The sequence below is a fragment of the Pinus tabuliformis genome, chromosome 3_2 (genome assembly GCF_031772625.1).
Source record: "Pinus tabuliformis cultivar Carrire ecotype Pingquan chromosome 3_2, CPIR1, whole genome shotgun sequence".
Taxonomy (NCBI): Eukaryota; Viridiplantae; Streptophyta; class Pinopsida; order Pinales; family Pinaceae; genus Pinus; species Pinus tabuliformis.
In genome coordinates, this window is record NC_142302.1 from 164,017,706 (window position 1) to 164,042,536 (window position 24,831).

The following is a 24,831-nucleotide window of genomic DNA, read 5'->3' on the forward strand; positions in this document are numbered from 1 at the left end:
AATGAGAGTTGCTCCCTCCTTATAACCCTTGGGCCTCCATTGCCTCATGTGGGCCCCTCCATCCACCCATTCGACTTTCCCTCCAAGCTATTCGAATGGGCTAATTCGAATTCCCATGTGGGTGGCCCCCACATTCCACTAGCCATCAAATTAAGTCAAATTGCCTCCTAAGTCCCTAAGTCGAAATTGGTGGGTCCTCATCCTGAGCCAAAAGTGTGTAGCAGCACCCTGTCACAAATGTGTTTGAGAAGGGGCATGACGACGCTCCAAAGTGCTCCTCTAGGTCCCTCCTCTCAAAACACTCCAATACACTCCAAGTGAAATCCCCATAGGTCGTAACTCCTGCATGTCCCATCGTGTTCAACCCATGGAACCACCAATCATGGGCTTCCCACTCAAAATGCAATGTGGCAATTTTGATTGCCTCCCCCTCTATCATCTAATTGAGCTCGAAATAGACATCCAGCTTGTCAACCCATCCCCCGGCTGAGCTCTTAGGTGATCCATCAAAAGTTGGGAGGAATAACCTCCCCATCGTGCATTGTAAATCAGTGCCATGTGTGTAGCCTCCTCCACTCTGTCCCCTGCTCCTATTGTTGCCCTTCAGTTGACAGAAGTCCCTGAAGGTGATGGCCTCTCTGAAATCAGGCCCATAGGACTGATACTCCACAAAAGAGTATGTGCATATCCTCCTGCCCCTGTGGGCATCTAGCACCTGATGCTAGAAATGTGGGGATGGTTGACCTGGGTGGTGTGCTAGAAACAAGGGGTGCGTTGAGTGGATTTGCTACATGGTGGTGAGAAGTACCTGAGACTTCACCCAGATGAATTTCTCCCTAAATCACTTTCCCTTGTTGTTGCTGCAGTTTTGGTTCCTCAGTTCATCAATGCCCCTAGACAAATCATTGATGGCCTTCAAACAATGCTGAGCAAATTCCTCTTCTTTACTCATCTTATCTCCCTCATTATCCCCCATATCTGGTCTCTCAACCTCTGGTTCAACAGTTGTTGGATCAAGAGCAATTTGTAGTTGTCTTTCACTGCTTCTATACCTTTGCCTCTTGTAAGTGATGTTCTACTTATCCTCTAATGTCATAGACTAAGAGCTACTCCGACAAACTGAGCCAAGACTACGGTTCTGATAGCATTGTAATATCGCTAAGGAAAATTAACAGCAATAAATAAAGCATGCATAGAAAAAATGCACATAAATTTACACACAATATTAGACACCCAAACAAACTCTAAAATCGCTGCAGAACTAAGCCATTTTATTATGATAAACAAGGGCTGCAATGTGAAAACGGAATGTATGCACCTGGGCTTACCCAAGGCAAGCTAACAAGACCCAGGTGATGAAATCAGCTGCTCAACAACTAAGAACTGTCCCCTACAAAAGGTCTGCGCTAGCTTCAGAAAACTATACTGTTAGCTACAAGAAATGGTTGCTAGGTCCTCCTCCGATTCTCAGAAATTCCCGGAAATTAACCCTGGTTTCTCCACCAATAACCCACCAAACCCTAGAAAGGTTCTGGCCAAATACTGACCTCTGAAATTCAGCCCAATTTCGGCCCACTCCTCCAGTTGTTGGCTATATCGACTCACCTGAAAATATCACTATTGATGGTCCACAAAATGGCTAAAATACTTAGCAAATTCCCTCTCGAAATTACCCCACAAGCCTCAACCCTCGATTCCTCCTTCTCCCAAGCACCCACCTGTGGTATGAAGGTATCACTGCGCAGGCTCACGCAATCCCCGGTTATTGTTGTTTGGCGTAGACTCACACCCAAAAGAGCCCCGGAAACACTCCAAATCTTCAACAAATGATCGCCCTCGACCAATCCTTGAAAGCCCAACAAATCCCCGACTCCACAATCAGTTCCACCAAAGGTTGTGTATTCCCCTTCCAATGTCCCACCTGCTAAACCAACTCCACGAATACGCTTAGCAAGCTCCCAGATCGAATCAAGTGTGATGTAGGTCACCTCCTTGGGCTGACACTCGAATTCCACCGAAGGTAGGGTGAGATTCTCACTTGAAAATCTCGTGTGCTCAACAGTACATGCAAACTTGGCTCTCACTTCAAGCGTGCTAGTCAAGTGTAAATGTCAAATGTTCACTTCAAGCGTGCTAGTCAAGTGTAAATGTCAAATGTTCAAGAATGCCCAAATGATGAGTGCTCTTCCTATTTTAGTCGTTGAGCCTCCAATTTCCCTACGTGCATCCCATCCATCAATTTCCCTCTCTCTTCCCTCCATGAAAGCGTACAAGACCAAGGGGAGCATATTCCTCTTTGGGGTGGACCCCACCAACCACTATCAAATCGATTTTTCCTTCTCCTATGTTGGAACCTTCTTTCACCACAAAATTGCAACTGGGGCCCCTCAACCCACTTTGCCTAAGTTGTTATCCCAAAATTAACAAAATTGGTCAAAATTGATATTTCACTTAGCAACCTTGCTAAGTGGGAATATCACACAAATCCGAGCTTAAAAAACAAACTTTTTTTCTTGTCAATTTCAGTCTTTAGCCTTCCTTCCTTTGCTATCCTTCTATGCGATATTTCATAACAAATAATGTGAATTTCTATGTCCAAATGAGCTCAATTAACCCTCTATTTATACTATCCAGAGGGGGGGTTTGAATAGACATGTCATCTGGGTCAGCGCCGACTTGATACACAGGACCGACTTGGCATACCCAAATTACATATTTGAAAATTATTTTTCCAAGCTATAAATAAACCTTTGAATTTTACCAATACAAATAATAATTAGCATGAAGAACATGCTTAAATAAAATAATAATTTGACTCGAGAATGAAACCCATGCTTGAAAAATAAAATTTATTTTTCTTCTTTTTCATTTTACATAAAATATACAAAGACGCATGAACAAAGATAATTATGAAGGTCAAACCTAGTTACATCTTCCAATAGCTCTCAGGTGTACAAAGATCCATTTAACAAGAATGACTTGAAGCTTGCAATAATGAGTAGGCCACATTGCTTTTAGTTATATACATACTTCAAAAGATTCATAAAACTCGCCTCGTTACTGCTTACCCCAGTATGACGAATTTTTTCTCAATAGTTAACAAACAATCCTTCATTCATCGGTGGATAACATACTTTGATATTGGAATATTGAGTCCCAATAAATATCGAGATATTGGGCTATCAAAATCCCCTCAACCTTAGGTAGTGAAAGTAAACAGAAATGATGACTATCATAGAATCGTCTCACTGTCAACCTCGTTAACTAACGAGACCACCCCAATTGCTTGTCGGCGCTCACAACCTCTATAATTTTGCCAACAGGGCAGTGGCGGCATAATGAACTGTAATAAATGTAAAATTTCTCATACGTAAAACTCAGTGGTTGATGGAATTTCCCCAACCTTAGTCAGATCGGCCAAATAAAGGTTTCATTGGCTAAATCCTGAGTTATCTCCACAACCCTATGGCCGATAGATAAAAATCCTTTGACTGGAAGGCTGTCATACCATGAATCAACTGAAGTCAAAAAGACTTGGATTTTGTTGCTCCTAACTTTATCGCCAATGTTTGCCCTACAAACCTTAATAATTGGTTAAACTACAACAATGTACCCTTTATCAATTTAATCACTCAAATTTGTTTGTCGCACTAATTCTCCATACAAACATATGCTCACATAGGAGGATTAAGTTGTCTTCACTCTTAGTCTTTTACTACAACCTCATAGATTTAACATTCACAAAGTATAATCATATGATATATCAGTTCGAACATAGAGATTAGACACACGTGATGAAGAAGATTTACATAATTCACATTCACACCAACCTTACAATTCTGCGTGATTACACAATAATTGGCCCTTTACACTCTTTTAGACCTCTCTCAGTTGTCTCCTCTCCACAACTCCTATCCTCTACTCTATTCCCCCATGCTCTCCTAACAACTACATATTTTTCTATATACAATAGAATAGTTTGTTGGGATCCACTAAAGATGGATCTAATCTTCCATACAAGAAAAATATCAAATCTAATCCTAACTCCTCAACAAATCTCTCCAAATAGTGCATTACATGTTGATGAGGAAATTTTCCTTGTTTCCTAAATAATTCTCTATTTAGGCTAGAAAATAATGTCTTATCTTTAATTACATTAATTTGACTTAAATTAAATTAAAAGAACCCACTCCCTTTAATAAATGTGGCAATACCTCCTAGGTCTTAGCAATACCTGCATAAGTTTTTATCATTACATAATTTTAGCAAGTTAAAATCTAACCTTTCCATCCCTAGGCTAACCCTAGGAATGCCTACACACTATAAGTGTAGTTGTAATAGTTAGTTCAAATTGTTGTCCATACAATTTAGACAGGTTTTATACTTTGTCATACAGGGCAACAAGTTGTTTTGAGTTATATCTCCCTAACTAGACACCTAAGCTTAAAGATAACAACTTTGTTAGGATTTTCGGAGTAGATCAAAATCCATGAGTTGCATGTTATATGTTTCTTGAATTTGTTAAATTTTGTATCTATGGTCCATCTTCAAAATGTATATTTTAATCATTATGAATTTACTATAAGCATGCTCTTCATGCTCATTATTTTATCAAAATAAAATATGAAAGACATGTTCTTCATGACCTTTGCAAATGAAGAATTTTGAATTTTGAATTTTTGTTTTGGCGCCACAAGTTGTCCAAGTCAGCCCTCTACTCTTCAAGTCAGCCTAGCTATTCAACGCACCCATTTTGTAATATTCCAAATTGAAATTTACAACTAATAATAGACACATGAACTAGGCTATAGCGAATAAATTGTACAACACATGCACCAGTCAATAAAACATAAGATATTAGGCGAATAACTGAGCCATTTTATTAATGAGGAGAACAGAGTACATCAGATGACAAGAAAGATAGAACTTGGGCTTGCTACTGCAAGCTATGCAAAACCTAGGTGAGAGTACAATACTCAAGTGTCAGGGAGGTTCTCCACCAAAACTGCGCCCTGCCCAGAAAATGTTGTTGCTAGCTGCTAAATGGAACTAGAATATTTTCCCTCAAGAGTGCTCGGAATGCACTAAAACTCTGCGGGTGGCCTCCTTACTAGATGCACAGCAAAACCTAGAAATATCTCACGAACCCAAGTGGTAGAATGGCTCGCCACTAATAACCACACTCTGGTCTGGAAATACTCTTGTTGCTGCTGGAATTGAGCTAAGACTTCGACCCTCAAATCTGCTCAGAAAATTTTATAAAATTAGCTGGAACTCCTCTCAATAAAACCAAAAAAAAACCAGAAAGGGTTTGCGCTAAATCCATCGACCCCCGGTGACCACCAATAAGTGTGAATTGCCCAATTTGGCCAAAAAACGCCCCACAGCTCTGGTACTACTGAATTAGGCCCAAATCCACCACTGAAAATTTCCTCACGCTCTCCTACAAATTTAACTTCGGAAAGCCAACCTTTTCCAACCCCTTTCTCCATGAATCATCTCTCTCTCAATGCTTGCGTAGGCTATGTCCAGGAAACTCTGCGCACTGCCAGAATTAACAAATTCAGCCAACAAAATAATATTGATCTCAGCTCTGCAAATCCACTACAAAATCACCAGCATAAATAGAGAAAACCACCAGCAAAATAGTCGGTACTGTTGCACAGATTTTGTCAAAGTTCCAAGGAAGCAGAAATACCAATTTTTTCAAAAGGATCGAATCATCTATCAGCAGTTTATGTGTCATTATAGACCCATTCTGCAAGTTATGTAATGTAAATGATGCTAGTAAGACCATGAATGTATGTAATAACCTAAATAGGCCTATTATTTTGGCGAGAGTTTCATCCTATGACATTTTTCGTCTCACTCACTCATTCATGTTTCTAAACACGGATGGTCAGCAAAGTTTTTCCCTCCAAACTCACCCCAAAGCTAGGGTGGAATTCTTTTTCAAAAGCTTAGGTAAGTCCTAATGCTCTAATTGAGTATTATGAAAACTAGTTTGGGAATAATTTAAGCTAGTTGGCTAAATTATTTTATTACAAATCACTTGGTCTACTAGATCATGTTTTGTCGCGAATTTGGTATGTTTTTTTAGGGTCTAAATCAAACGAGTATTCCCCCTTTGAGGGTTGAAATTGTAAATCTTATGTAAAAAATAATTTAATGCATGGTCCCTCATACTTAGACACCATGGTTAAAATATTAGAGAGTGGAAAAAACATTAAATCCCCTCAAGTGTCAATTAATTAATTTTTCTAGCAAAAAATTAAATAAACGGTAAACCCTAAGCCAAAAAATTAATTAGTTTAGAGTTAAAATTAAGTTGATAGGAAAATTAAATTCTCCAAGTGGAAATTTCATGGGTCATAAAGGAATTAATTTTTAGAGGTCCTCCACCAAGGGAATATGGATATTTCAATAAAAATTGGACCCTTGAACATTGGTGGTTAAGTCAAAGTAAAATCTTTGAGGAAATTAGCTCAAAATAATTAATTATGAGCTAATAAAAATGAAATTAAATGATAAATTTGAAAATTCCTCAAAATAAAAATTCAACAGCTAAGATTAAAAAATGATCAAGTATTTTTCGACGACCGAGATTATTTTGACATGGATCAAGCAAACTAGTTGCTATTTTTCCACTTGGAGGATTTATCTATAAATTAGAGTCATTCGAGTCTCTAGCCATCGGATTTTTGGCTTAGAAATTGTTGCTGGAGCATTGATGTAACATTATTGTCCTGTAGGGAACTTTTATTTATATCATAATAAAGACTTTGGGATGCAGTTCAAGATATTCAGTGTTCATTGATTTGTGGTATGTGTTGGCTACGGGCTTTCCTATGTTGTGCTCGTAAATGATAAAATTTGTTTTTCATTAAATGGGGATAAAGTCATTCTATTGATAGTTTTGGGCATATGATTAACAGATTTTCTTGAGATATATACATAGTGTTTGTAGGTACCCCAGTCCTTGGTCTCCAAGTTCACAAACTATGGGCATGAACCGACTTTGTTTGGATCCCAAATATTTATGTGGTTGATTTAAACTTCACTAAGGCTATAGTGTGCATTGGGTTTCTAAAGTATTTTTAGCCATTTATCAAAGAAATAAGTTCCATAAAAATTATCTCTAAATTTATTTCAAAACCCTTGTATATTTGTAAATTTTTGTAAATAGATTTGTAATTTAAATTTGTAAATTATTTTGGCTAATTGGGGTTTTGGGGTTTTGAGATTTTGTATATATTTGGGGTTTTGCGTATTTTATCTCCATTTTGCAAGTGAAGTCAAGAGAAGAAGCTAGAATAGAGCTAGATCTAGGCCCTTGAGGGTAAGATCAAGTCTCTAGAATTTTCGCAAAGCCAACCATTGGAAAATTTGCAGCAAAATTCTGTAATATCCCATTTTCGGGATATCCCTCAAACCCAAGCAAACTCCAACCAAACACGTCCAAATGATATAGTGACCGGGAAACTCAAAGTGATAAAAATAACAGTAGTACAACATATAATAATGTGAACATGAAATATAAGCAGATACTCAAGAAATGCAGAGAGAAATGCTAAGCCATTTTATTATACTGAGTAATGGAATGAGTACAGGAGGTGATCAGAAAGATGGCACCTCGACTTGCACAAGGCAAGTGAAGAAATACACTCAGAATAGCAAAGGAATGGCCTCTCTCTAAACTGCGTCCAAGCTGCTAGAGAACTGTCGTGTTGTTGCTACTGCTTGAAATCAAATGAGGATTTGGGGATGTTCCCCTTCTCAGAAAAAGCTAAAACTCAAGAATCGGACTCTACTCAAGAAACCCAGAAAAACCCAGAAAGCTTTTCTGAAATAGCCAACCCCCGAAAATCACCCCCTTGGGGATCTACGTTGTCCCTCAAGGCTCTGCGCTGCCACTGAATAGAATCCACCAAAACACAGCGCGAAACTCTGCCAAAATCCTCCAATATGCAAGAGCTGATCCCTTGCTCAATCTCCCAACTCTAATCCTCCACAAACCCCCAATCCGGAACTCCCACCGAAAGAATTGCGTCCCTCTCTCCCAAGACTGCACAGTTCTCAAATGCTCAGCTCCTCCACAACGCCAAAGATCAATCCTACTGCATAATACTGCTAAAAACTACCTTACCCGAGTAGGCACTCGAAGTCCACCGGAGCTAAGGGTGAGATCTCCGAACGGAGACACTCAATGCACTAAACAGTGCTGCAGACCAGCTAAACAGCCAACATGCTCTAAGTCGAAGTGACTAGCTCAAATGCACATAATCGAATGACAAAATGAGGAGGCTCCTCCCTCCTTTATAATGTTGGCCTCTCTCAATCCCAAGGCCCACCTCCTCCAACATAGTCCCTCTCTTGCCACGTGTTCCTTTCCATCTGCGCAGTCCCTCCAAGTGTCTGTGTGGGCCCCATCTCTGCGTGGTCCTTTGGCCCCCTTGGCTCCCCTTTAAGTCACAACGTTGTGCTACTAGGGAGTGACTTTATTCTAAAGGTGAGTTATGTCCCCCTTTTCCTCACCTTTTTATTTATAAATAACTATAGAAGGCAAAATTGAGCAAAATCGAATATTCCAATTAGCAATGGCTAATTAGGAATATTACAAATTCAAACCTGAAACAAATAAAATTTTCAGAAGATGGGGTTTCGAGTTTTAGGCCTCCCAAGCCTGGATCCATCCCTCCTAGGGCCAGCGCCCTCCTCCTCTTGGCCTGCGTCAGCCTTCCATCCCTTTGCATCATCCTTTAGGGCCTCGAAAGGGCCAGTGTCTTCCCTTTGGCGCCTCGGCCCTCCCTTTTAGGGTCTGCGTCAGGGTTTTAAGACCTTAGTTGGCCTAGTCATGGGCCTAGGAGGCCTCATCCCCCCTTCCTTACCCTAAACAGTTGGCCTTTGGGCTAACCGTAATAAGCCCTCTAGAGCCTTATTCCTCCAATGTTAGCCTTTCTCGGTCTTTTCCTTTCTCTTGCACCTTTTCCTTGGCCTCGAGCCCTCTTCTAGCCCTAATTTGACACTTAGTCATTTCTAAAATTCTTGGTACTGAATATTGGTGAGTTTTGCAGGTAATATTGGCCCTAGATTGGTGTTTTCAGGTGGCATATTCATTGAAGGATTTCTGGGCAAATTTGGCAAGGGATCATCAAGTCCTTAGGCCTAGGGTTTTCTCTCTAAACCCTAATTTTTCATTTTTTTACAACTGTTGTAAAGTTTATTTTATAACAGTGATATAAGTGCCCTAAAACTACATCTAATTGGTCAAAATAACTCTAAAATTGCAACAACAACAACAAAAAATCTTAAAATTTGACCACTTGGGCATTGGTTATCTAGCCTAGATCTAATTTTTTGTTTGCTAGAAATTACTGCATAACTGAATATATCAAATATGAACTTATCTGAATAATTCAATTAAAAGGCTCAAACACTCAAATTTTTCAGTTTTGGCAATTTTTCCTAGTTTTTGGCATATTTGGCACTTCTTGTAGCATCACTAATTCATTGATTTTCTGTTTTATTTACTGTTGTAACAAGTCATATCAGATCTGATATAATTCTGAAATTTCCATCAAAAGAGGTCTAAAAGTTTGACTTTTTTGTTTGGCAAGCAAATTAAGTGTTGGGGTATATTGTGGCACTAATAACTCACTGTTGTCATAAGTAACTCACTGCTGTCATAAATCTCTTACTGTTGTCATATCATTCACTTGTTTCTTATTAAGAGGTCATTGGAACATAAATTACATAAGTGCTTTCATAGTTGTACATTCTATTGTTTCTTGTTCCTAGCATTGATATTGTGGAAGTGGCTAACATTGTGTTTTCCTTGTTAGTTTATATGCTATAAAGTTCAATATTCACATCCAATAAGTTCACTCACTAAAAGCACTATAATCATAGCTTTCCTTAATTTTATTTTTGAGCACTTAACATCTAATTGGCATTGTGATATTGGCATAAGAACATCTTGAATAATTGTTATTGGCATCTTGTGGATAAGTGCTCTAAGTTCTTTTACTTATATTGTTGGTTAAAGCATCTTGTGGATTCATTTCTTATTGGCACTAAGTTGACTAGCACTTTTCTTGGTTGTGAGATCACATATAACTCATTGATAAGTACTATTGTCGTCTCCCCACTCAAGGCTGTAATTTTCCTTTTTCCTCCTAAGTCCTAATGTAGGAAATGTCTCCCTTTTTCCAAAATTTTCTCTAATGCGGAAAATAAAAATTGGGGATATTACAATCCTCCCCACCAAAAATTACTTGTCCTCAAGCAATGCCCGAGCAAGCACCCTCTCAGACTATCGATCACCACTATCACCACCAATAATACCAAGGTCCCAAATGTGCCACAAAGTCATCCCCAATCTCTATATTGTCCTGTCATGAAGGAATCCCTCGATACCAGGATCCCAAGCCATCCTGATCAATGTGAAGCACCCCTTTCTCCGCTCAATGTCTAGCCAGGTATAGGTACCGGAAGCCCTCTGCACACTATCAATAAGTAGAGCATCATGATAATGTAGGACTCTCTCCAACTCCCCAATAAGTTGCCCTACCGAGTAATCCACCTCATGCACTCCAAGAGTAAACTCTTGAAGATACAAACCAACCCTTGTGGGGATGAAGTCTCTCCCGCATGAGCTTCCCCTAATATCTTCCTACTAACCAACCTGTCATGCTAATGAGGTCCCCCATGCCATCAGCGAGCCACAAAATCCTAATGGAAGACTTCAATGATATCCCCCTATAGTGGCTAGCTCATCCCTAAAGGTCGTTGAGTTGTCCAATGCTGTGATGCCCATGTTCCATGCTAGTCTCAGAAAGGTGCCACCATCTTGTTGCTGCACCACTCTGACTCTAACAAGCTACCCATCATGTGCACACTATATCCTCCTCCCTTGAAACCTGGTGATGAAATATCGACGAAGGCTTAGATCATCCTGCCTAGGTATCTCTATGATGTAAATATCTACCCATCCATTGATAATCTCAATCCTGAGCTGCAATTGGAAAAACCTGCCTCGCCAAACAATGGAGGCCTCAGCGATTCCCCATGTGTCAACCCCAAAGTGAGCTAGATCACCCTCTATTATGGTCCTGCTCCTCACGAAATGGAGTGGCTTGTCAACAAACTGAACCCTTGGATCCCATAACTAGATCTGTTGTGACGTAGTCCTGACGGCTATTGAAATCCACCTGCCCCACATCTCCACTCCCTGCATGTAAACGATATATGGACTCCACACAACATGAATCAATCTAGCACATGCAAAACTGCCCTGCGCCTACCATACCACACCGTGGGATCTGCTATCTTGTCTCCTAAGAACGCACTCTGATACTGCCTAGAGACTAAACATCTGCCTGTAACAAAGGTCAATTGCCTGTTATATATCTCCTCGTGACACCTCGGAGTGCCTCGCCCAAAATGTGTCATGCATCCCCTTAAGTCTGAACTCAAGGGTGGAACATACACTACCTCTGCAAAAAACCACACACTCCCCAAACCTATAACTGTCAGCTTGTGCCCTGACCCAACAACACCGCTGAGAAGTCTCTCCCCTAGTGCATTGAGTCCCATCAAAATATCTCAAGTGAGCTCCCCGCCCCCTGCTGCTCGTGCCCAGAGTGTCAAAGGACAACAACTAAATCATTTGTGCCTGCAAGTGATGTAGAAGAGGGACAGGCGTGTGAGTGCCCATGGATACAATCAAATGTCGCTCATTTGCGTCCGCATCAATCCTAGGTGAACTACACCCAAAGGTATGCCTAGTGTCCCCGCCCATAAGTCTCCCTAGAGGCAACACCCCAAGACCATATTGTGCAGCATTATATGCCCCTACATACCACCGACTATCCCTATACCTCTTGGCATGCCATTGTACACTGCATCCTAGTCCTGCACACCACTGGATACCCCCTACTATTATTGTACCATCCTGTACCATCTCGTATCATGTTTGTCACTGTACCCAACAATCCCTGCATGTACTCAATGTGATGTGAACTGCTCCTCCTAATCCACAGCGCAATCCAACACACTAATGCACAACATCATGCATCTCCATGCCGACCTACAAACAACTGCTCAACGTTGTATGCTCCTACACACCACTGGATGCCATGGCCTAAATCTGAGACAGTACACGTCGGTCCGCACCCTATTAGTGTCACTACCTCTGCTATCACACCATCATACACTCTGATGCATGGAGCTCTACTACAAATTCCCCTTAAGGGACCTAAGAAGTGGATCTCTCTACGTACCAGTGGCGATGCCACCCTGTGCTGCTCCTTGGTGACCGTTGTGTCCCAACTAACCGTAGAGAGTCCTTGGCCCCAAACAAGGCACTGTCTAGTGGCTTGTCGATGCCACCTCCTCCAACAAACTCCTACCGTATTATGTTGATCATCCTACAATCGCATGTATGCTCAACATGCTTGGACAACCCGCGAAGCCTGTCTACTCCCCTAGCAATCCAACTCGTCACTAGGGATAATGGAGATCTAAAAGTGTGTGGGTGCTTGGTCACAAGACCCATCACACCAATAATATCACCACTAACCAAGCCCAAGTTGTGGCAAGGAATCCCTCCTAGATCCCAACAACAGTCTAGGCCTCAGACTCCACTAGTAACCCACGGCCCCTGCTAAACTACGCTCTTGGCCATGGATATATCTAGGCACCTAGCCAGCTCCATCGAATACCAGCTCAATATCTCTCGCCATCCAACCCCAAGAGAGGAATCGAATGCACGAACACCCGTAGAGAGAACAAGCCCTCCATCTTGCGAATGTTGCACCCTACGCAGCTCATGTCGTCTTGTCTCGCTAGTCTGGTCAACACAAATAATCTGAGTAGGTAACTCTGCCTCTCTCTCACCAATGTGCAGAGGTAACCTATTAGTGTTGCAAGCACTGTTTTAAAAAATGGTCGAGCTAGCTCAGTTTCAGCCGAGTTGACCAAGCCATACCCCTGGCCGATCCGGATCAGCAAAAAAACCGGTCCGATGGCCGGTTTGTTACCGAACCGACCAAGCCGGTAATCAACTCGGCTAGTTCGGTAACAAACCGGTCGCCTCGGCCAAGTCCAAGTTAAATCGGCTGAACCGGCCAGTGACGCCCAAAGCTTCTAGTAGGAACTTGAAATACAGTGAATTGTGTTGAAAATTTGGCTTGCTAGTTTTGTTATTTGAAGGATATAGCAAGAAGAGAATTGGGGAAAAAAGAAAATATTTTGATGTCATTCAACAACCAAAAATGGTTGAAGGGATTGTAGATTTCAGCAGGCATACATGAATTAAGGCAGTGCACACTATTTTGTTTCTTCTATCAGCCCATCAGTTGTACCTATACCTTGCACAGTCGAGTCTTGGCGGCCTCTTTGATAATGGGAAATTACTGCACTGTTGCACAGGTTCTTTAACATGTCTTGATCCTTATTGTATTCATCTCTACAACCAGTTGCACTCATGTAACGTTGTTATTTCATATGAGTTGGTTTTCCTAGGGGAGTGCTCTTTAAACTGTGGCTTCTCTAGCAGTAGCCAGTAGTACTGGTGACTAGTGATGTTTTACAGTTTACTTTTGTCATAGAGGCCATTTAGAGCCTCCTTGGTTATGTGTTTTTTTTTTATCTCTATATAATGTATGTATTGGACAGTGCACTAGGTGCCATTTTGATATAATGGATATATTCATTAGCCTACTTTGATCATATTTGTTTTCTCTCTATATTCTAATGCTTTTTGTTTGGAAACATGAATGAAAATCTTTAAAATTATGTTTTTTCATAAAAAAAATAAATTTTTAATGTATTTTTTACAACGACCAAGTCATTGAAATAAAATCAGTCAAGTTGATACCAAGTCGGAGTCGGAGTCGGAGACAACCTTCAGCCGGTTCCGAATCCAAGTGAGAGTTTTAAAACATTGGTTGCAAGCCCCATTTATATATGCTTGAAGAGGGCTGCTTTGACGCTCCAATGTGTACTCCTCTAGTTGTGTCACTAGGGAATCCAACCATTCCCCAACGCGAGTTAGCTTGGCCACTAACTCAGCACAAGCCACTCTCATGCCCTCCAACTCCTCATTTTGCTGTAGAATGGTCTCTTGGACTGCTGTGGCCTTCCTTTTCAATGTTAGAAGGTCGGCCTGGAGCTGTCGAAACTTCTTTGGGCGGCTATCATCTATAAACTCAGTCATAACTCTGGATACCCTTGTGTCTCCTGGCACCTCATCAACTAGTGGCTCCATGGTTGTGTGCTCTACTCTCTCCACCAATGTATCAACTAGAGCTATTAAAGGAATCTCCAACAAGGGTGACTCCTACGTCACACTAGGTCGATCTATCTCCTCACAACCACTGGGGTTACTACCTCATGCGCAATCTCCTCCTCATGCTCAATGTCAAGAATCTCCTCCATGTAGTGGGCCTTTCCCTTGGTGCACCAATATGATGATCCTTCTCTTGATCTATGCTGCTCAAACGAGAGAGCCCTCTTGAACTTGGGATCAAACACCTCATACTCATTAATCCCATCTATGAAGGACCTCATCAAATCTGCAAAGGTATCTGGCTTCCTCTCTTTCTCTGGTTCATCTAGAAAATGAGTCTTGGTAGATCAGCTAGGCTAGCCATGGGTGTTGTTTTGTTGGACTGTGTCTGCAGGTGTGGCTTCTCTGCTACTTATGTTTCAACATTCCCATCATTTGTTGCATCCTCTCTAGGACTAGTTGGTTTTGCCTCACCTAGTTGACACCAACTGTTGGTTCTGCCTCATCAATTGCTCCATGATCCTGCTAGCTTCCCCACAGCTAGCCAAGATCATGCTCTGATACCACTGTAATATTCCAAATTGAAATTTACAGCTAATAATAGACACATGAACTAGGCTATAGCAAATAAATTTTACTACACATGCACCAGTCAATAAAACACAAGAAATAGGGCGAATAACTGAGCCATTTTATTAATGTGGAGAACTGAGTACATCAGATGATAAGAAAGATAGAACCTGGGCTTGCTACTGCAAGCTATGCAAAACCCAGGTGAGAGTACAATACTCAAGTGTCGGAGAGGTTCTCCACCAAAATTGTGCCCTGCCCAAAAATTGTTATTGCTGCCTATTGAATGGAATTGGAATAGTTGCCTTCAAGAGTGCTCGAAATGAGTTGAAACTCTGCAGGTGTCCTCCTCACTAGATGCCCAACAAAACATTGAAAAACCTCACTGACCCAAGTGATAGAATGGCTTGCCCCTAATAATTGCGCTCTGCTTTGGAAATACTATTGTTGTTGTTGGAATGGAGCTGATAATTTCACCCTCAAATCTGCTCAGAAAATTCTATAAAATTAGTTGGGAACTCCTTTCAATAAACCCAAAAAAAACCCAGAAACGGTTTCAGCTAAATCCATCGACCCTTGGTGACCCCCAATAAGTGTGAATTGCCCAATTTTGCCATAAAACGCCCCACAGTTCTAATACTGTAGAATTAGGCCCAAATCCACCATTGGAAATTTCCTCATGCTCTCCTACAAATTTAACTTTGGAATCCCAATCTTTTTCCAACCCCTTGCTCCATGAATCAGTGCTCTCACAATCCCTGCCCATGCTGTGTCCATGAAACTCTGTGCATTTCCAGAATTAACAAATTCGGCCCAAAAATAATGTTGATCTCAGCTCTACAAATCCACTGCAAAATCATCGGCATCAAATGCAAAAACCACCTGCAAAATAGTCAGTACTCCAACCCACAATAGTTGATCCTCCAATGAGCAACTCGAATTGCCTCTGCACCCAAGGAGTGTGCAAAACTAAGTGAATACCTGCAATAAAGCTCTGTGGAAATCCTGAATTGAACTCCCCAAATTGCCTCACTAGGGTGACACTCAAAGTTCTCCAAAATGAGGGTGGAATTCCCGTTCGAAAATTCCTTGTGCTGAACAACACGGGTTGTCTTGGCTAAGCAGCTCAAAAGAACTAATTATTGAATTATTAATTGACCAAAAGATACCAAATGGAGGCCTCCCATCTCTATTTATAATTGTTGGCCCTCTCTCCCTTGGTGGCCACCACCTTTCAGTAATTTGCACCCCTTTCTCTCTCTCTCTCTTCTCACTAGTGCGAATTGCTTCTTGAGTCGTATTTTCTCTCCTTCTGATCCCCACTCTCAACTAAGGCTGTAATTTTCTTTTCTCCTCCTAAGTCCCAATGTCTGAAATGTCTCCATTTTTCCAAAATTGTCTCTAATATGGAAAATAAAAATTGAGGATATTACACATTCGGCCTATGGATCTCTATATATTGGAGTCACTCATCCTCCTTTTTATCATCGTTTGACCTGAGCATCAATTAATATACAAAGCAAGTCAAGAAGCAGAATGAAGATCAAAGGCAGGTCAAAGCTCTTGGAAAGGGCCAAGTTTTTTCTGTGGTTTATCTTTGTGCAAGAAGGTTGAACTTATGTGGTTTATCTCTTTGCAAGAAAGGCTGAGACTTTGTGGTTAATCTCTGAGGAAAGGGCTGAGGATTTTGTGACTCATAGCTGTGAAAAGCGGCCGAAATTTTGTGACTTATCTCTGTGGTAATAGGCCGACTTTCTGTGGCATTCACTCTGTGGAAAGAGGACTGAATTCTCTTTGTTGACTCTATGACTCATCACTATGAAAAGGGGCCGAGATTTTGTGACTTATCAATGTGGTAATAGGCCAAAGTTCTGTGGCATTCACTCTTTGGAAAGAGGACTGAAATCTCTCTATTGCAGGCATATTGAGGAGGGCTGACTTGGACACTTGGTGGTCAACCTTGCTGGTTAGTTTGTCCATAGTCTTGATTTTGATATCTTTCTTGTTAAATTGATTCTACAAGGAAAGGATTGCTAGGTTCCCCCCCATGTGGGTTTTCCCAGAGTAAACTCGTGTTCTTATGTGACTATCTCTTTATGATCTTTATAGCATTTGGATTTTATTGCTGAGCTCCTCCGTGTAATTGCTTTATGATTAAAAGGATCACAAGAAAAACACTAAACCAATGAAAAACATAAGAAGTAATTATTTGTATAGATGCCCTAGATTTTCAACAGAATTTTGGCTACTAATATTTGTTGTTTAGAATTCTGCTACTAAAGTGACAATTTTACAGCAGAGCAGTAGATACAAAGTGAACACCTCCCCTCATTTGACTCCACATAAAGCACCGGTCTTGTACCACAGTTGTTAGGGATAGTTAAGAAAACTCATCCCTTGGTTGTTTAGAAGATGTTGGTCTTAAATAGCGGGGTTTGGGCCAACGTGACAGTGGGTCCTTGCCCTATGTGTGCTTATCTAGCCCTTTGCTTGGACCTTAGCAACATTGCTAATCTGATTGGTAACAGTACCCTAAAACAAAGTCGCCTCGTGGGACAGTGGGGTGATTGGTACATTGGGATGTTATCCCCTCCACCCGGTTTCAAATCCCAAGGGGAACACCTTTGGCCCGATATGATAGGGCTCAAGGAGTAGGCTCCCCTTATCTGTGAGTCTCGGCTCTTGCAAAGTCATAATTTTCTGTTACATCTGGCTTGCGGGCTATTGTATATACTCTTGGTGTTATAGTAGCAGCCGCGAGGTTTGATCCTGGGCCTCGACCAAATTAGTCCAATGAGTTACTGATTCACCGTGGCTTAAAAAAAAACAGTACCCTAAACAAAGCTTGTGAATTTGTCATATACCTACTTCAGGATGTGCCAAATTGCTGTCAACCCTTATTATTACTAACACTTCATGAGGACATGATTTCTTCTTATTCTAATTGTTCAATTACTATAGAATCTTTTAAATTTTGAAGGTTAAATCTCTCTGTAGCATATGGATGTTTGCCAATATCTCTCACACCAACTAATGAGCAAATGACATGGAACAAACCACTTTTGGCCAAGGATGGCCGACAGGACTATGAACATAAAATAAAGAAAGTGTCTAAAAAGTCTCCAACAGAGATTAAGCAAAGAGATCCAAAAACAAGAGCTGATACCTTTACTCAAACATGGCCAAATGACAAAGCACTATTAAATTCCATGATTTTTCCCATCATGTAGCCCTCTTATGCAATGTGAGAGAGTAATTTGGAAAGGAGAACCAAGTAAATGTTTTGCACAGCAAAAAGATCTGTATATATGAATAGTTTTGCAAATATTTTCATGTTAAACGTAGCTACCTGAGGTTAGAAGACTTAACTCAGTGAAAATTTCAAAAACAGGAAGGCAGTTCTATAAAGATGTGTAACCTACATGCCAAAGAAGTAACATGGAAAAATTGGAAGGCCAAGAAATGAATATTATTGTGAACTATTACTGTAAAACTTTTTAATGATATATACATATTATCTGTGTTAAAAATCAAAAGCCATCTCTTGTACACATTCCTCTAGTTATTAGATACACTGAATGACAAATGACCAATGCCTAGTTCCATGTCATGTTAAGCAATGAGACATACTAAAGAATGCAGGCATAAAATGCACAGTTTGCCAAATTAGATAAAGTTGCACTAGTGTAAATTGTAACATTGCAGGGCTTAATGAAACATGCCTTCATAGTGTCATTGAGTACACATTTAGCTTTGTTCAATTGTTCAACATAATCAGGAGAACCAACAGGTGTGTTTCCAAAGAAGCCAGCATTTTCCAAACCTTCCCGAAATTGCTCAAATAATTCATCTTGAGAATTGCCTCCTGCTTCTGTCAAGAGAGAATGTAGCATCTGTGATTATTGACAGCTAGGAAGAAAGGTTGCATAAACTTAATCACAAAATATTAAATGATCAATTGCACTAGCATCAAATCTTGCAAAGAATGTGAAGCCCACAGAAATACTTCCCTGAAATTGAATAAGATTGAAGGTTGAAAAACAAACAAAGTAGAATTGAACCATGACTCCTTCATAAGAAAAACATATGAAGCCATGGAGATCTAAGGCACTTAACTTATGATATGGTCGACGTATTCAATAACATTTGTCAATAAGATGCCTACGAGTTTTTTAAGCAAACACATAAATGTCACAAATTTAATGTCACAATGGGCTGTATTGGCACAAACTAATTAAAACACTGACCATGCGTGTAGAGCAATTCATAATTTACCAATACAGAACCCATATATTTGTAATATTAATGAAGCTGCCACAATAGAACAGCTTTGACAGTTAACAATAAAAGAGATTCTGAAGCCATAAGGGTCATATGGTAAATGTTGAGTTTAAGTATTCAACAGGGACTTATGGTGTTCGAAGAGGAGATTTCTTCCAGAGGGCACGATGGATGTGGTTTTGAAGGAAAAGACAATATATATCACTGGAGAAACCAATCCTGTGAGAGATCCCCTCCAGAGTTTATTTCCTTTAATACTTCTGGGAGTGATGGGTCTGTCAAAGCTGCGGTTCAATCTTTGAATGCCATATATGCAAAAGCTAGGGTTTCTAGTTTAATCAAGAGCAAGCATGAGTGGCCTCCCGTTCCCTGCAATAGAGCTACTGTCACCGTGGAGAAGGAACTTGTTGTGGGATTAAGCCTCACTACAGATGGGAGGAGCCAACTGAGAATAAAATAGATGAATGAACAAACCGTCATTCCACCATACTACACACCACCTATTCCATGAACTAGGGTTATCTCGAATCACATCAATACAAATGCCATAAGCAAGTAGCATAATTCCTACCTTGAGTGATTTTGGGTATTGAAAGCATGGCTACCCTGTGGAAACCACATGCTAGTGAATCTCCCCTTGCTACTGTTTCTGTGGAGGAGGCAATGGGCATAGGAAAACCCTCTGATTCAGCCCCACCTACTCGGCCTTCAAAACCATAGGTAAAGCCTTCAATGCAACCTTCAACAAATGTTGGTTCCTCACTAGAATTGAGTCTTGCCCATTTGAATTCAACTTCTCCCTTGCAGACAAGAAGGAATATTTTAAGAGTCAGGTGCACTTGGAGAAGGAAGGCATCATTCTGCTTTCTTTTTTCGAGAAAAATGTTGAATGAGGACTCATTTAGTCGTTGGTGCCTACTAAATTTGGAGACCAAGGGAATTTTCTTGACCTCCAACTGGGGTTAGGATCTGAAGCATGTTTTCCTATTGTACAACTTAGATGCTATTATGCATAAGGTGTTACAGTTTGGTGCTTCAAACATTGCTAGATCCCTTGCTTATGTGCAGACCTAGAGGGCAAATGATGTGACCCCAAGGAGGGCATATACGGGGTTAAATTTATATCATATGACGCCAAGTGGGAGCATATATGGGGTTTAATGTGCATGTAATGTGTAGATGTATATGTAAGAGGGTCAGCCTAATAAGGAAGTGGCCACATGTGCAATGTGTGAATAGGTATATATCAATGTTGCACGAATCGTACTCGTATAAGACTCGTTTGGCTATTGACTCGGTCACCCGTATAAGACTCGAGAATGTCCCATATAAGACTCGTATAAGACTCGGCAAAATACAAAGAAAAGAAAACAACTTAAAATATGGTAAATTTTAAGCACAAAAAGAAAAATTAAAAAAAAAAAAAAAAAAAAAAGAATTTTGAGGGTCTTCACGGGTTCAATGTTGGTAGCTAAGTTTTGTGGGTTTTGGTAGGTATGGGTAGAAATTGCGAGTTCTATGCGAGTGACCCATCTCGCTGTAAAACCCGTCAAAACCCGCAGGTATTCGCAAGTACAATATGATCTAGTAGACCAAGTGATTTGTAATAAAATAGTTAAGCCGACTTGCTGAAATTATTCCCAAATCACTTTTACATCAAACTCGACTAGAAAACACTAGGACCCACCTAAGATTCCGACAATAAATTTCACCCTAGCTTTGGGGTTTAAGTTGGAGGTAAAAAATTCTTCTGATTAGATGTGTCTAGAAACACAGGTAATCAACAACGTTAAAAAACCTCCTAGGATGAAATTCATCATCAAAATTATAGGCTTACCTAGCTTGTTGCATATACTCAAGGTCTTACTAGGATCATTTACATCATACAACTTGCAGAATGGGTTTACAACGACATTTAAACTTCTGATAGATGACCTGATCATGTTAAACAAATACATAATTCCGCTTCCTTGGAACTTCGACAAAATGTGTGCAACAGGGCCAATAGCATGGTATTCGAATTACCAAGGTGCGGATTATGTACGTGATTTTGCTTCTCAATACCTGCATATGTATGCGACTTTGTTTCATAGGACCTGCATATACTTTCTCAAATTGTCTTTACCATCCATTTGTCACTGAACTATCTTTTCTCTGTTCATACCAGCTATGGCGTCTATATCACTCAATATAAACATCTTGTTATCATAATGTTGACATCTTTATCAAGTATGTTGCCATCAAGGAGAACACATTAACCATAATGCCAACATAATTAATAGGTGGTAGGGATTTAACCTCTACGGAATATTTTTAATAGTAGTCAAAATAGAGGGTTGAGATTTTACTCAAAAGTAGTTATATCATTTTTTATTTTCAATTTAATCAAAAAAATGTTAGAAAATTTAATTTAAATAAAATATATGTAAATTATTTTGACTATGAAATGAGTTATGGTTTTTTGGGCAATCAAAATTGATAAGACATGGTATTGAAACAAAGCATATTTATAGGTTAAGGATCAACATGGTAAAGTGGGGGTGAATCTCCATGGTTAAGATTCTTGTTACATGTTTTTAAGATGTATATATGTTTAACTCATATATTAAATATTTTTATAATTATTAATAACAATAAGCTAAAATAAAATTATAATTCAGCTAATTTTATGATTTTTTTTAATCTTGTGTGATATTCCAACTAAGCAATATTGTTAAGGGGAAATATCAATTTTCCACATTTTGCCTTATTTTGCATTTGTACTTAAGAAAAGTGCGTTATGGGGCCTCACTTTAATTTTGAAGCTAAGGAAAGGCCCAAACATTAGAAAAAGGGAAGCAAATCAAAGTGCTAGTGGAAGGTGGGGACAACTCATGGAAAAATACGCCCCCCCTAGGAAATACGCACTCCTTGGAGGGAAAATGATGCAGAGTTCAATGGCTGGGCCCACATGAGCAATTGGGAGGCACATTAACAAAAGAGGAGAAGGCACTCATTTCTGGCATTCTTGATCAATTGAGCATTTACCTTGATTAGCACGCTTGAGCTGGAGGCCAAGTTTGCATGTGTTGTTGAGCACAAGAGATTTTCAGGCGAGAATCCCACCCCTTACTTCAATGGACTTCGAGTGCCAACCCTAGGAGGGAATTCCATCAATTTCAAATCGATCCACGAACATTTCAGCGTGTTTTTGGAGTAGCTTCAGTAGAGACAGCATAGGCCTGTGCAGTCCCTCTCCTTGCCACATCTGGGACACATAGAGGAGGTTGATTTTGGGATTGAGGTTGTGGGAGCAGCCTGGAAGGGAGTTTTGTTGAGTTTCTCAGCCATTTTGGGAGCATTTGGCAGCCTTATTTACAGGTGGGTCAAAATACCCAGCAGTGGGAGGAGCTAACGGAAATTGGGCCTGTACTCTTCCTAAATAGGAATGTAAGTGATATTAAGAAAATAAATTGTGCAGCAGCATATAAAAATAAAACACACATCAAACATCCATGAAAATGTTGCCAATAAGGAACTGTTGAGCCATATTATTAAAAATTTGTAGGCTAGATACAATATGAAATGGAATGGTGCACCTGGGCTTGTCCCAATGAACAAGCAAGACCAACCCCAGGTGGGAAAATAGCTGAGCTGAAGACTGCCTAGTTGTTGCACCACTCTGCACTGTGTTACCCCAGTAAACCACTGCCCTACTGAACTTTGACTAGCTGGAAGGTGCTCAAAAAGCTGCCCAGAAAATTGTGTGCTTTTAACCTCGGACTCCTTGGACAAAACCCAGAAAAACCCAGAAGGGAATTTAGTTGGTTTTGAATTTGGATTTTCAACCTCCTTGGAGCCTCTCCCTAGCTTCGACTGCTAATTTTGACTTGCAATTAACAGCCTACAAATCCCTTTGCAAACTCCTCCAAAATGCTGGTTTTACCTGTGCTATCCAACTCCTAGCTCCCCGGATGGCTCTTGGCCAAGATCAACTGCTCCCCAAGTTCCCACGAATTGTTGTTGGATGGCCTCTGCGCAGTCCCTCTGTCCAGGAATTCGATTGACTGATGCACTGGTCTAGCTGGCTGCAAACTCCAGCAAAAATGCCTTCACTATGCTACCTCCTCAACTCCCAGATCTCCCAGCAAGCAATGAATCCCCTTGCTGACCTCCAACTCCTCCTGCGTGTTTTCTGGCTGCCCAGGAATACGCAGTTCCCTCTCTGCGCTGATGGCTGAAGTGTGTTGTTGTCCCTGACTCCCTGAAACAACAGTAGAACAGCCTCCCTAGGGCAGGCACAGATGGTCCCCGAAGTAGAGGTTGAATCTCCCGTGTGAGAGATTCGTGGCTAAACAGCCAGTGGACTTGCTAAGCAGCAAAGCCTCCAAGTGAGTGTTTGTTTTCAAATGTAGAAGATGAAAACAAAATGAGAGTTGATCTCTCTTTATAACTCCTTGGGCCCCCTTAGCCTCATGTAGGCCCCTTCATCCACCCATTCGATTTTCCCTCCAAGCATATCAAATGGCTAATTCGAACTCCTATGTGGGTGGCCCCCACATTCCACTAGCAGCTAAATAAAGTCGATTTGGCCCCTAAGTCCCTAATTCGAGAGTGTGGGCCCTCTTCCTTAGTCAGAAATGTGCAAAATTGTGTAGCAGCACCCTTTTACTAATGTGTTTGAGAAGGGACATGACAGGGCCGAAATTCCAAGGTCAACATTTGGCCAATTCCTTCGTGTGTTTTTGTGGGTTATTGGTGGAGAGCCCAGGGTTAATTTCCAAAAATTTTCTAAGCAACGGAGGAGGCCCTAACAACTATTGTTTGCAACCAACAGTGCAGTTCTCACTAGGTCAACGCAGAGATTGTTCGAGAAGCCACATTGCATGTTAGAGCAGCTAATTTCATCACCTAGACATTGTTAGCTTGTCTTGGGCAAGCCCATGTGCATGCTTTCTGATCTTACCTTTCTACCCAGCAATTATATCAATAAAATGGCTCAACTCAGCGCAGATTATGGAGATTTTTGGGTGTTTAATATGTTGTAAAGTTTTGTGTGTGTTTTTTGCTATGTTTGCTTTGTTTAACATTGTAAATTTCCAATAGGAATATTACAGTGGTATCAGAGCTCAAAGTCTTGGCTCAACCTTTGGGAGCAGCATCAGTGTATAACACCAAAAGACCAACAAAATGCGACTTACTGGAGGCAGAGGTACAAGAGCAAAGAGAGGCAGTTACAAATTACCCCAGATCCAGTGACAGTTGAATTAGAGGTTGAAAGACCAAACATGGGGGATAATGAGGGAGACAAAAGGAGTAAAGAAAAGGAGTTTACCCAACACCTTCTCAAGGCCATTCAAGGTTTGTCTAAGCATATTGAGGAGCTGAGGCGGCAAACTTGCAGCAACAACAAGGGCAAAGGGATTCAAGGGGAATTCCAAATTGGCAAGGGCTCCAGCACTTCGCATCACCACAAAGTTCATGGGCCCAATGCACCCCTCATTCCCAGCACATAACCCAGGTCGACTATTCCCACATTTATAGCATTCGGTGCTGGAGGGCCACAAGGGCAAGAGGAAATGCCCATGGGGGTATTATTTTGTGGAGTATCAGTCATATGGGCCTGACTTTAGAGAGGCCATTACAAGGTAATATTAGGGGAAAAGGGCAAGGCAGAGGAAGCTATATGCGCGTTACCAATTTGCAGTGCA

General features: G+C 40.7%; 1 protein-coding gene across 2 annotated transcripts in view; it reads right to left on the minus strand.

The window, feature by feature from the left end:
* The window catches only part of TPR8 (Tetratricopeptide repeat (TPR)-like superfamily protein), a 386,981-nt gene that overhangs the window by 184,160 nt on the left and 177,990 nt on the right, over positions 1–24,831 (minus strand). Inside the window, exon 4 of one of the 2 annotated variants that reach the window (XM_089416017.1) lies at positions 18,583–18,725. In XM_089416017.1, the coding sequence (XP_089272143.1) occupies positions 18,583–18,725 (143 nt within the window). Of the gene's footprint in view, positions 1–18,582; positions 18,732–24,831 lie in introns of both variants that reach the window. The other variant, XM_089416016.1, reaches the window with a different exon arrangement.